This window comes from Nuphar pumila, chromosome 5, assembly GCF_984573655.1.
Source record: "Nuphar pumila chromosome 5, dmNupPumi1.hap1.1, whole genome shotgun sequence".
Taxonomy (NCBI): Eukaryota; Viridiplantae; Streptophyta; class Magnoliopsida; order Nymphaeales; family Nymphaeaceae; genus Nuphar; species Nuphar pumila.
This window is the reverse complement of record NC_143253.1, coordinates 115,030,548-115,045,054: the sequence shown is the minus strand read 5'-3', so window position 1 is coordinate 115,045,054 and position 14,507 is coordinate 115,030,548. Positions and strand designations below refer to the sequence as shown.

Below are 14,507 nucleotides of genomic sequence, written 5' to 3'. Positions count from 1 at the left end.
TCTCACCTAAATATAGAGCTTGTCTAATTGCCTTGCATTCCTACTATGAACCTTCCCACTATAATCAAGCAAAAAATATTCCTCATTGGGTTGAAGCAATGAAAGTTGAACTAGATGCTTTAAATAAGGCTAAAACTTGGGAAATAGTTCATTTTCCTCCAAATAAAAAAGCTATAGGATGTCGATGGGTCTACAAAGTCAAAACAAAAAGTGATGGTTCCCTAGAACGTTATAAAGCTAGATTAGTTGCTAAGGGATATTCATAAGAATATGGCATCGATTATGAGGAGACTTTTGCCCCCGTGGCTCGCATGACAAGTGTTAGAACTCTAATAGCAGTAGCATCATCTAAGAAATGGCCTATATTTCAATTAGATGTTAAAAATGTCTTTCTTAATGGTCAGTTGAATGAAGAAGTATATATGGACCCTCCGCCGGGAATTAATGTTAACCAAGGTCAAACTCTTCGGTTATTAAAAGCTTTATATGGTCTTAAACAAGCCCCTAAGGCTTTGTATGATAGATTTAGTGCTATCATGTTAAAATTGGGATTTCGTTCATGTTATACTGACACTGCTCTCTTTGTTAAACGTGCAGGTAATAGTATCATTATCCTTTTGCTTTATGTTGATGATATGATCATCACTGGCAATGATGAAAGTGGTATTCTTAATGTTAAAAATATGTTAAAACATAATTTTGATATGTTTGATCTGGGTTTTCTCAGGTACTTTCTTGGTATAGAAGTAGCATACTCTCCTCGAGGGTATATACTGTCACAGATAAAGCTTGCTGCAGACATATGTTCCAAATCTGGGATTTCAGATGACAAAAAGGTGGAGACTCCCGAGGTTATCAATGCTAAACTACGACTGGAGGATGGAGTTCTGCTGGATGTTCCTACGCCCTACAGGCAACTCATAGGCTCCCTCACCTATCTGACTATCACCAGGCCGGATATTGCTTATGCTGTGCACTCTGCAAGTCAATTTCAGCATGCTCCTACATCTGTGCATATGAGTGTTGTGCTCCGGATCATTCGATACATCAAAAATACTTTGACTAAAGGGTTATTCCTATCCTCAATCTCTTCCTTAGACTTACTGGCTTATACTGATGCTGACTGGGGAGGAAACCCAAATGATCGAATCTCAACTACTGGCTTTTGTGTTTTTCTAGGAGATTCGCTAATTGCTTGGAGGTGCAAGAAACAGCAGAAAGTCTCGTTGTCTTCTACTGAAGCAGAATACAGGGCTATGGCAACCACTACAATGGAGCTTGTGTGGCTTCGAAGTCTTCTTCAAGATATGGGAGTCGAAATTACCGGTGCTTCGAAGATTTGTTGCGACAACAAAAGTGTCATCTATATTGCCAGCAACCACACCTTTCATGAAAGGACTAAACATATTGAGATGGACTGTCATTATGTACGTGATGAATATCTTCGTGGGACAGTTACACTACCATATGTCACTTCAGAATATCAACTTGCAGATTTCTTTACCAAAGCCCTGCCTGCTCCTCGCTTCTTGTTCCTTCTTGGCAAACTTTCGGTCATTCCCCCGTAAAGTTTGAGGGGGGGTGTTAAAACATATGTAATAATACCATAATACCCGATAGGGGTATTATGGTCATTTCACAAAGTACCCCATAGGGGTACTTATTTTGTTTCTCTTATTTTACTGTTTTTTATTTTTATTTTTATTTTTTAATATATATTTTTTGGATACCGAAAAGGGGCCCCACAATGGAGTCGTTGGGGCCCCCAACGGTCACATATGTGACTGTTGGGGGCTCCCAACGACTCTATTGGGAGCCCCTTTGGTCTCCTTTTCTTATAAATAGGGGGAACCCCCCATGTATGTGGTATTGCTCTTGAGAGCTCCTCTTCAATAATAGTGATATTATTTTTCATGTGTGTAGCCTTTTAATAAAGCCCTTTGTATATCCCTTAGTGGATTTCCTCTCTTGTGCTTGTTGCACTTGTCCGTGTGGGACATAGTGAATGCTTTAGCATTCTTGGCTTCTTCCGCTTATTTCATTACATATATGATGCTTGGAAGATACATGACATGATCATCTCATCTTGACATATGTCAACCAAGAGAAGTAAAATCTTGAACAATATTTGAAGCAAAACCATGTAGAACATCTGGGGGGTTTCCATACTGTCAGTAAACCATAAATAATAAAAAAAACTATACATTTGACCCTATCGGTTGGGCCTAACAGCCCAGGTAAAGACCCCAGTTTGGGCCTGTGTGCATTATCAATTCATAACAACGAATAACAAAAATTATTATCTTAACCCCTTATTTTCTATTTTTTTTTTGTTTACACCCAGCCGACTGGGTCAGCTAAGGTTCCAGCAGGCCCAGTCGACTAGGGTTCCAATCAGACCCAGTCGACTGGGGTATCCATCAAGCCCAGTCAATCTTAGTCGGCTGGGTTCGTGGTTTTCCTACCCCAGGGGAGTCCATCCAAAACCCACAAAATCGAACCTGAGTTCGATTTCTCACCCATTTTCACAAGAGGAGACCCGTACCTCTTACGGTGGTTTTTCCGGTGACCGGAGACGGCTGTCGCAGAGGGGTGCAGACTGGTGACGCTCCTCCCAACTGCCGTGAAAGGAGATGCTCGAGGGGCCCTTCACGCCTGCGGATGGCCGGAGATTCGCCGGTAATGGGCTCCTTCCTCCGGCATGCGCACATCGAGAGAGAGAGAGAGAGAGAGAGAGAGAGAGGGAAACGACTCAAGAACCTCCTCCTTTTGAAGAGGGTAGCCCGGCAAAATCGGGGTCGAACCTCCCGCCGACAGCTGCGCTTCAAACCCTCCTCCCCTTTTTTCCCCATGCGATTCCGTTAGGGTTCTCTCTCATAACCCTAACCCCTTTATTCCCCTTTTTCTCCAGACTTATCGGGCAACCCTTATCAGGTTTCCCCTCCTTTTTTTTTTTTTAAACTCGTTACACAGGGCGCAGCTCGGGTCCGAAACCGAGACCCGTAACCCGACCCCAAACGACATGGATCCACAAGTCGGATCCAAATGGATCCAACTGTGGATCCTCGGATTAACTTTAAAATTAAAATTTTATTTATTTATTTATTTATTTATTTATTTATTTATTTATTTATTATTATTATTATTATTATTAAATCGTGGTTGATATCCTTTATACCTGATTACCCCTTTATGGGTCCTAGATCCGAAATGTGGATCTAGGCCTAATTTGCATATTTTGAAATATTTTGTAATATAAACAAAAATTTGTTAGTGGAAACTTACGTTTTTACAGTAATAGCTGTCAGCCCATTAGGGGTTGACAATCTATTTTTCTTTTTTCTGTTTTTTACTTTTTATGTTTTTCACTTTTTACTTTTTCAACTTTTGAAGTATTGGGAGCAGCTCCAAAGTAGCTGTTGGAGCTACTCCCAACAGTCATATTTATGACCATTGGGAGCAGCCCAACAGCTACTTTGGGCTGCTCCCCATGTGGCTTTGTATTATAAATAGGCCTTGGAGGCCTTGTAGTTTCTCAACTCATTTTCATGAGTAAATATCTGCAATAACAATTCTTTAGACCCTTGTGTGGGTGGATCGGTGATTCAATCAAGTATTCTACTTTATTGAAAGTGTGTTCTTGCATGTGTATTGGATTTTATCCGCTTCATTACATGTGCATGTGTGTGTGTGATGCATCAAAATCGTTGATTATTTAAGCAAAAAAAATGAAAGCATGATATAAAGTTATAAACCATAAGCCAAGACTCTACACAAGATCAGTGGGAACACATAAAGCTATGACAATGACAAATCATAAAAGGATCTTAGAAATTAAATAAGTAGATCAAGGTCTAAAGATCACAAAAAAACATAAATAAAGTCAAAGATGTGGCACTTGACCATGCTCAACACTTGTTTGATCATGTTCACAAAATACCCTGCATGTCCTCTCATGCAGGCAGCAAACAAGCTAAAGCAAGGTTTTCTTGTGGAATAGTATCAAGTACACAGCTCTGTATTGAACAAAAAAATAAAGGGAAGAAATTTACACATTATGCATACCACAGAGAGCTGATTCCCAGATCCCTCTTTCAAAACAATTGAAGCATTCCAAGCTTTAAGTTTCTCTATCAATGGAGACATGTACTTTTCAGGAACAATGAGTCTTAATTGCATGGGAGAACGCTTTATAGGAAACTGCTTCTGGAGCTGACTGATCACTTCCAGAGCCTTCAAAAGGGAGCATATCATTGCAAATGATCAATTTTCATTACTGGAATAGAACACCAAATGATCTGAACACTTTGTCTAAAAGAACTCATTTCCGCTTTATCTTTAACTATTTTGATTGCTCCACTCTAGATTATGAGACTCACTTATAGTAACTGGAATGGTGTACAGAACCAAGAATATGGAATATCAAGGTGGCATTTTCAAATTAAAGCTTCTAGGATTTGCACAGGGACAATACAACAATGACATTGCCAAGTCTAAGATGAAAAGTTGCCTCCCTTCATTGGAACCATAACCAAGAACCTCTGGAAGCACAAGAAACTCCTAAGAAGCAGAAAATGCTATACATAGAACATACCTGTTTCTTGGAGCTGCTATGTGGATCTACAGCAAAATGTATTTCGTGCATTAGTCGCTCAATCATACTAATTGTATAAGGTCGCTGTGTTTCTGGGTTGATTGTCTTCTGCATAACAATGGTTGCAATATCTCGAAATTGACTTGATAGTTGAGATTCCCTCTCCTTCCCTGCAACTTGAAGCTCTCCTTTCTCCAGAATCTGGCAATAAGGTAGGCAAGTTAATTAACCCATGGAAATGGAAAACATTGTACACTTATCATTACATATAAAAGGGCAAATTGCACATACAAATCCTAGGGCTCTATTTTTCAACACTACTTCAAAACATAGTAGGGCACTATGTAGTCAAAGGCGCTGACTAGGCGCCAACTAGGCACCTAGCCAACGCTTAACCTGCCCTCGCCTAGGCGTGAGGGCAGTTACGTTTTTTCTTTTCATTTTACAATAATGGTGGGTGTTAGAAAATATATATATATAGGGTAAATATTGGCTACTAATGAAGGTGCTAGAAATCATAGGTGCAAGTTGTACCAACTCAATCTAACCACATAGATGTGTTCAGCATCTTTTGTTTGCTAAGGATCAAGTCTTGGATCGTGTTTTTTTATGTAAAAATGTGATCTTTTGAGTTATGAAATTTTGGAACATTGTGGGCCATTGATTTTTTGATCCCCTTAAAAACCTAATTACTTGTCATAATCACATGATTCAAAACAAGTTTCCTAATAAACAAACCATGTAGATCACATCCGTAACATTTGATCTAAAAAAAATAGATTTTTTTTGAAGAAAAGAATGATTTTTACTCATTAGTTTCGTACCTTCATTAGTAGCCAATATTAACCCATATATATATATATATATATATATATATATATATATATATATATATATATATATATTACAGTCCTGGGGTGTTTTGGTCTTTTGACCATTGTAATAGGTGTCACCCATTAGGGGACTTTTTATTTATTTTTGTACATTGTTATATTGTCCTTGACAATATAATATATTTATAGTTGTTGGGAGCTCCCAACGGTTAGATTTCTAGCCGTTGAGGAGCCCCCAACAACCATATCTTTGGAGCATCTCATGTTAAAATATATGTATACATGTCCATGTATATCTGTATCTACATATATTTAGTTATATAGGTAAATGCTCTATAAGGGTATTTTGTCTTTTCACAATATATAATAAAACTGTAATAAACAAATTTTTTTCTTTATTTTTATTTTTATTTTTATTATCTTTTTTTTTTGTAAAATGCCATTGGGGGCTCTATGGTCAAATTGAACATATAGTTGTTGGAACTCCCAACGGTCATAAATATGACCGTTGGGAGCTCTCAACAACTCTATTGGGAGCTCCCAATGGTCCCCGCTCTACTCATTTAGTTGTATATATAGTGGTGTGTTCCCCCTCTATTCTTCAATGCATGGTGCTTAAGCATTTGTTCAATAAAGAGATTATTTTTTTATATTTTGTGCTTCGCTTAGTAAGGATGGCAGTGGACATGGGGAAAATAGGATCCTGCCCCACTTTGGACTGGGGATGGAGGACATGAAATGGGAATGGAGGGGGGATGAAGGTTAAAATCAAAACCAGTGCAGGGATGGACTTACACTTTCCCCTGCCCCGCCCCGCCCCCGATCCTTGTTAGTAAAATAACTAAAATACCTTTAGGGTTGGCAGTGGACCAGGAAGAAACGGGGCCCCGCCTCGCCCCATTTGGACCGGGGATGGAGGTTAAAATCAAAACCCATGCGGGGGTGGAGACCTTGTCCCCCACCTCTGCCTCAGTCCATTGCCATCACTACTCTTTAACCTTTTGTTGGCTCTTTGTATTGTCCCACAGTGGACTTGTGCTTGTGCACATTGTGTTTGTGTTATTGTATGCCCTCCATGGCTTTTGTTCTTGTACTTCAGCTTACTTCATTATATAGTATCATAGCCATAGTACTCTTGGTCTTGTGGAAAGTGGCCATTAAGTGTTGGTGACCTTGAGAAAGCATCATCAAGTGTTTGTGGTGACTCAAGTGAACATTTTCTTCCAGTTACTTTATTCTCTTTTTCCCTCTTTCTCTTTTACCACTCAAGATGGAGCATGAACAAAAGATAGATCTATCCTTCAAGCTCAAATGGATTCAACTACATTGTGTGGGTATCCACAATGAAAAAAACCTCAAAGGAAAAAAACTTTGCAGATATGTGATAGGCACCATCCCAAAGCCGCAACTTAAATTCACCAAGAGAGAAGGATATCAAGAAAAAGCCTTAGAAGGTGATGAACGTTTGAAAGCTATTCAAGATCATCTAACTAAGGTAGAGGATTAGGAAAGTAACCAGGACAAGATTTTTGCATAGTTTAGGAATAATGTTGAGCACAAGATATGTGTCAACCTTGCCAGATTTTGTAGGCTTGGTTTTTTATAAAGGGTATGTATACCCAAAAAAATCTTGCAAGACAATTTTTCATAAAAAAAAATATGAACCATCAAACAAGGTGAAATAAGTATTGCTACTAAGGATGTGGAGCTAAGAAGAAAACAAATGAAAAAGAACACTTTTTTCAATTTTTACATGAGCTTAAGCCTAAATTTGAGCAAGTTAGATCCTCCTTCTCCATAGATCTAAACTTCCTCCTTTGACAGATGCGGTTGCCGAAATTTGCCAAGAAGAAACCCATCTTGGTATGGTTAGAGGAGATGAGGTGTCGGTCATCTCTAAACCGAGCAAGCATGTGAAATCTTATAAGCCTCCACACTTTGGGAAGAAAAATAACTATAATGGTGGCTATAGGAAAGTTATTTGCCACCATTGTCATGAACTGGAACACATAAGGCCTAATTGTCCCAAACTCAATGATACCTCCAACAAGATAGCTTTCGTTGAAGAAACTACACCAAAGATAGAAGAATTCATTAAAAGAAGAGGAGACACTTTTTCACTTACTCAACTATCGGAGGCACTCCAACAACTACTTAAAGCTCCATCAACTTCGGGGCTCGTGATAACATCATCATCTCCTCCCGGTATGTGTTCTTGAATCATTGACTCAGGAGCTTCTTTTTATATGACTCTACATGAAAATTGTCTATCTGACTTATGCACTAATTCAAAAACTCCATATGTTTCCACCGTTGATGGAACATCCTTGCAAATTTAAAGTATTAGAAATTTAGACTCCTCTCAAAAATTGTGTTCCAAAAGTTAGAGTTGTTCCAAAATTAAATTTAAATATTTTTTCAATTTCTTAAATATCCTATAATGGGTGTAAAATCTCCTTCTCGTCTAAGGATTGCTTCGTGTAGGATCTCCGATCCGAGAAGCAGATTGGGCAAGGCCATAAGAGAGGAGATCTCTACTTCGTGGATTTTTTAAATCTCACCTCAAAATCATTTTGTAATTATGTTCAAAATAAAGACATTGAAACTTGGCATAAAAGACTTGGACATCTAAGTTATTCAAAGATATAGCTTTTTCCTTTTGGGAAAAAATTTTATAATGAAAAAGGTTTAAGTTGCAAGGATTGCATTTTTTGAAAAAATGAAAGTCATTTCATTTCCAAATAGAACATTTTTCTCTAAAAGACCTTTTGAATTAGTGCAATCGGATGTTTAAGGGCTTTCTCCGGACATATCAAAAGGAGGATATTCATAATATGTTACATTTATTAATGATTTCACTAGGTATGTGTGGATTTACTTCCTTAATCTCAAATTTGATGTATTTTCTTACTTTAAATAATTTTATATGATTATTAAAAATCAATTGCAAAGTAATATTTTCATCTTTAGATCCGACTCGGGTGGTGAATACATTTTCAATAAATTTCAAAATTATTTAAAACAAAATGGGATTTGTCACCAAAAATCTTGTCCAAGAACTCCTGAACAAAATGGGTTAGCTGAAAGAAAGCATAGACATATTATGGAAACCGCTAGAACCCTACTTATCTCTAAAAATATTTCAAAGAGTTTTTGGGTCGTGATTGTTCTAATCATCATCCCTACAAAATGTTTCTCCTTATGAAAAACTATTTGTGAGAACCTTCGATTATAAACGTTTAAGAATTTTTGGTTGCAAATGTTTTATCCTCTTACATAAAAGAGATCAATTATCTCCAAAAGTCATTGAATGTGTCTTAATAAGTCATGGAGAAAACCAAAAAGGCTTTAGATGTTTTGACTTCAAAAATAACAAACCTTATATTTCTAAGGATGTGACTTTTTTAGAAAATGAAAATGGATTTGAAAAAACTAAGGAAAAAGAGGAAGTGAAATATAACTTCTTATTTGATTTCTTACCACAAGAAGAATTAACCTCTTGTGATATTTCTTCGAATGATAATTCTTTAAGTGATAATGGTGATAATGATGGGCATTCTAATATTGAGAATGTCAAATCACCTCAAGTAATGGTAATATTATTGATAAACCAATACAAGTGTTTACCCAACGTGAGCAAAGGAATCCTCCAAGTGCTTTAGAAAAATATACACACATGATTCTTCTATAGAAAAACCCTCACTTATGAGATCCAATCGTGTATCTATCCCACCTAGTAGGTTTGTATCATATGATACTTTAACACCAACTTATAGAGCATGTTTAATAGCCTTACATTCCTACTACGAATCATCACACTACAATCATGCTAAAAAACTTTCAATGAATATAGAATTAGATGCTATAAAAAAGGCTAAAACTTAGAAAGTGACTTCATTACCCATAGGAAAGAAAGCTATAGGATGTAGATGGGTTTTTAAGGTTAAAACCAAAAGTGATAAGACCCTAGAAAGATATAAAGTTAGGTTAGTCACCAAAGGATATTCACAAGAATATGGAATTGACTATGAGGAAACCCTTGCATCAATAGCTAGGATGACCAGTGTCAGGACCCTTATAGCAGTCGCATCCATTAAAAAATGGTCCATATATCAACTTGATGTAAAAAATGTTTTTCTTAACAGGGAATTAAATGAGGTCTACATGAAGCCTCCATCAGGATTTGGTATTGAAAATGGTAAAATTCTCTGACTAAAGAAGGCCTTGTATAGTCTTAAATAGACCCCAAAGGCCTGGTATGACAGATTTAGTAGTGTCATCTCATCTTTGGGTTTCCATTCCTGTTATACTGACACTGCCCTTTTTGTTAAAAGTACAGTTACTAAAATAGTCATACTTCTACTTTATGTAGATAATATGATAATCACATAGAGTTTGTGATATTAAAAATATTTTAAAAGAGAATTTTAACAAGTCTAACTTAGGTTTTTTAAGATATTTTTTAAGCATTGAAGTTGCCTACTCTGCCAGGGGATACATTTTATCTCAAATGAAGCTTGTTGCAAATATGATAATCACATTTTATATCATTTGACAAGAAAGTAGAAACCCCAAAAGTGATCAATGTTAAGTTACGACTTGAAGATAGGACTCTTCTTGAGGATCCTACACCCTATCGTCTACTAATTGGGGCACTCACCTACTTATCTATCACCAAACCAGATATAGCTCACACAATTCATTCTGTCAGTCAGTTTCAGCATGCTCCAACTAGTGTGCACAGTTAAGAATTATCATATATATCAAGAATACTATAACAAAAGGGTTTTTCTTATCCTCATCTTCTTCTCTGGATTTACTTGTTTATGTTGATGCTGATTAGGAAGGAAATCTCAATGATAGAATCTCAACTACGGGTTTTTGTATGTTTTTAGGAGATTCTCTATTTTCATGGGTCCTCAACCGAAGCTGAATATCGGGCAATGACCATGACAACAATGGAATTTGTATGGTTACGAAGTCTTTTCAAAGATATAGGAGTAATCATCTCAACTTCTTTGAAGTTGTGTTGTGATAATAAGAGTGCAATCTACATTGCAAGCAACCACGCCTTTCATGAGCGTACCAAACACATTGAGATGGATTGTCATTATGTCAGAGATGAATATTTGAGAGAAACTATTATGTTGTATGTCAAATTAGAGTATCAACTTGTGGATTTTTCACCAAAGCTCTTCCTGCACCTCATTTTATCTTTCTCCTTAAGAAACTTTCGGTTCTTTCACCGTAAGTTTGAGGGGGAGTGTTCAAATATATGTATAAATGTACATATATATCTATATATACATAATATTTAGTTATATAGGTAAATGCCCTATATGAGTATTTTTGTCTTTTCACAATATGTAATAAAATTGTAATAAACAACTTTTTGTTCTTTATTTTTATTTTTTTATTATATTTTTTATAAAATGCCATTGGAGGCTCTATGGTCAAATTGACCGTTGGAAGCACCCAACGACTCTATTGGGAGCTCCTAATGGTCCCCCCTATACTCCTTTAGTTGTATATATAGGGGTGTGCGCCCCCCTCATTCTTCAACGCTTGGTGCTTAAGCATTTGTTCAATAAAGAAATTGTTATTTTTATATTTTGTGCTCTCTTTAGCCTTTTGTTGGCTCTTTGTATTGTCCCGTAGGGGACTTGTGCTTTTGCACATTGTGTTTGTGTCATTACTTCATTACATCTCACTCCCTTTGTCTATAAATATGGGCCTTAGCCTCTTGTAATTTAATGCATTTTGTGTGCATTTAGTTTTCAATAAAGACATTTTTTATGTCGTGATTCTCTAAGCCCTTAAGTGGCTATTGTGTGTGTGTTTACTTCTCTAAGCCCCTAAGTGGCTATTATGCTTTTTGCCCTTTTGTGTGGGATTGTATTTGCCTCTTGTTTGAGGTGTGTGAAAAGTTCTTGACTTTATCAAAGGGGAGGTTATAAACTCCTCTCTCTCTCTCTCTCTCTCTCTCTCTCTCTCTCTCTCTCTCTCTCTCTCTCTCTCTCTCTCTCTCTCTACTCGAGCACCCTCAACCTCGCCCTCGCTCGCCGTTGTCGCTCCAGCCTACAGGTATGCCTCTTCTTCTTCTCTCCCAATTCCTCCGCTTCTTCTTCTTTTTCTCTCTCTATGTCACACTTTCTCTCTCCCACTTCCTCTACTTCTTCTTCTCCATCTCTCCCCCTTCCTCCGCCTCTTCTTCTTCTTATTCTCTCTCACTGTCTTTCTTTCTCTCTCCCCCTTCCTGGGCAGCCCTGCCTCTTCTTCTTCTCTCTGTTCCTCTGCCTCTTCTTCTCTTTGTCTCTCTTTCTCCCTCCTTCCTCTACCTCTTCTTCTTCTCTTCCCCTTCCTCGGCCTCTTCTTTTTCTTCTTCTTCTTCTTCTCTCCCCTTTCCTCCACCTCTACCTCTTCTTCTTCTTTTTCTATCGCTATCTCTGTCTCCCCCTTCCTCCATCTCTTCTTCTTCTTCTCTCTTTCTCTCCGTCTAAAACAAAAAAGATTATTTTGTTTTTGTGTGTTTTTTTAATTTCAGCAATTCTCTGTGTAGAGTGTATCATAAGAGGAATTTAAAATTTTGTTAAGTTCTGTAATTGCTCTGAGCAAATTACTCCCGTTGCTGCTGCTAAATATTTTTTGTTGCTATAAGTTCCGTAATTGTTGTAATTGCTGTCCCTATTTTTTGTTGCTTCTGATTTTGTGACTGTGTTGAACTGTTATTACTTATTAGTATCCATGCATATATTTCTTTGATTTTTTCCTCTAAATTGTGTATAAAAGGTTTTGTAATATAACAGATTTACTATACAGCTATGCTTCATCATAGTGGTATTTTGTACTTTGTGCATTTGTTGATTAATTTTATGTTGGATACATCTTTGTTGTTAGTCTTAATAATATTTGGGAAGGTTTTGTAATATAACATGTTAACTATGCTTGACGATAGCAATATCTTATGCCTCGTGCATTTGTTGTTGATTAATTTTATGTTGGATACATGTTTGCTATTAGTTTTAGCACTTTATTTTAAAATTTTAGATTGTTTTTAAATTATTTGGCATTTGTTGATAGTTGTTTGCTTTGCTTATTCAATTGTTTTTAATATTTGGGTAGGTTTTGTAATGTTCGACATGTTTTTTTGGTCTATTGATTATCGTTGATTGATTTTATGTTGCATACATGTTTGTTACTAATTTTAGCATTTTATTTGCATATCTTTTATATTTTTATATTTTTTTAATTAAGGTACTGACTAATCCGCCTAGACCCACCTTTTAAGGGTCCAATAACTAGGCACCGCCTAGCGCATTTAACTACATAGGTTGGGCGAGTTACAAATGTAATTTTTAGCCTAAAATTGTTTAAGTCTAATAGAGTACAGGTTTCATCAAGTATACCGGGAAAAAACACTTGTCTAACTCGAACCCGAGAACCTTCTTATGTTATTGCGACCTTACCATCCAGCTATCTCATTCAATCCATCTACAACACACACAAACTCTCTCTCTCTCTCTCTCTCTCTCTCTCTCTCTCTCTCTCTCTCTCTATATATATATATATATATATATATATATATATATATATATATATATATATATATAGATATCAAGGGATTCAAGGATTTGTGGCTCGGTGTTCAGTAAGGTAAGTGGGATATCCAGGAGAGGGGGGCGAGCAAGTGTTCTCCGAAATGACTGGGCATCAAAGTCATGTGGCGATTGTTTACCAAAAACACAGGTCAAAGCAAAGTTGTAAGACCAACATTACTTATGTCAATGGAAATGACATGATTTTCTTAATGCATAGAATATATATATATATATAGAGAGAGAGAGAAGGTGGTAGCTGCTAACCACTTTTCTAGCTAACCGCCGTGTGCTAACCAGGTTTTCGAAGGGTTTTCCCCATGTATTACTTATATCTGACCGTAAAGACGTGTTCGGCACGGTTGATTTACTAGGAAACAACACTTGGATCATGTATTTTTTATGAAAAAAGTGATTTTTTAAGCACTAAATATTTAGGAAAATCTTAGACCATCAATTTTTAAATCTTATAAAAACCTACCTGCGTATTGGAATCAGATGATCCAAGAGTCGATTCGTATAAAATCAAGCATGTAGAACGCATCTGTACAACTATATTTAAAGAAAACATGAAAAAAACCCTTCAAAATCTTGGTTAGCTAGAAAAGTAGTTAGCGGCTACCACCTTTTCACTCTATATACATACATATAGAGAGAGGGAGAAGGTGGTAGCTGCTAACTACATTTCTAGCTAACTGACGTGCTAACCGGGCTTTTGAAGGGTTTTTTTCATGTTTTCCTTTGTTGTGAAAAGCATGCCTCACGGCACAAAAGGCGAGGTAAGGGCCTTTGTGCCTTGAGGCATGCATGTGTAGCGTAGAAGGCCCGAGGTGTGCACCTCATAGGCCTTGAGGCGTACGCCTCAAGGGGGTGCGCCTCAAACTGATTGGGTTAAATGGGGGTCAAATCCCCCATTTGACCCAAATCTAATACGTAAAAAGAAAAGGTGAAGCCCAATGGGTTAGGGCACTCCCCTCTCTCTCCTGTCTCTTTCGTTTTTCTCGTTCTTCTTTTTCTTCCCTTCTTCTGCCTCTCTTCTTTCTTCTTTTTCTTCCCCCCTTCCTTTTCTTCCTCTTCTTCTTCTTTTGTTATCTTTCTCCTTTTGTTTTCCTCCTCTTTTTTCTTCTTCTTCCATCCTTTTTCTAACCTCTTTTTTTTCTTCTTCCCTTCTTAACCGGATTTTTTTTACAATTAATTGACTGTATATAAAAATTGTATATGTCAATTTTGCTAGTTTGGTTATGATTTAGTTTGTTTATATAAAATTCGTATATGTGAAATTGTTACTTTCAATCTGTGTAATTATTTGCAAATATGCATGTGAGAGTGTATTTACATGTAATTGACTGTTAGTCATGCAAATTAAAATTATTTTTTTGTTAAATAAAAATATTTGTTTTTTTGTTTGTGAGATTGAGATTTTAGTAGTTTGATAGAGCTAATTTTTCAAACAAGCTTGTGTGAAAAATTAGCTTAATGTTTGTT

General features: G+C 36.7%; 1 protein-coding gene across 1 annotated transcript in view; it reads right to left on the bottom strand.

Annotated features, from left to right (window-relative positions):
* The window catches only part of LOC149838250 (uncharacterized), a 52,773-nt gene that overhangs the window by 23,254 nt on the left and 15,012 nt on the right, over positions 1-14,507 (bottom strand). Inside the window, exons 3-4 of the mRNA XM_090006471.1 lie at positions 4,595-4,795; positions 4,066-4,233 (exon numbers count right to left, since the gene is read on the bottom strand). Of these exons, the coding sequence (XP_089862597.1) occupies positions 4,066-4,233; positions 4,595-4,795 (369 nt within the window). The remainder of the gene's footprint in view (positions 1-4,065; positions 4,234-4,594; positions 4,796-14,507) is intronic.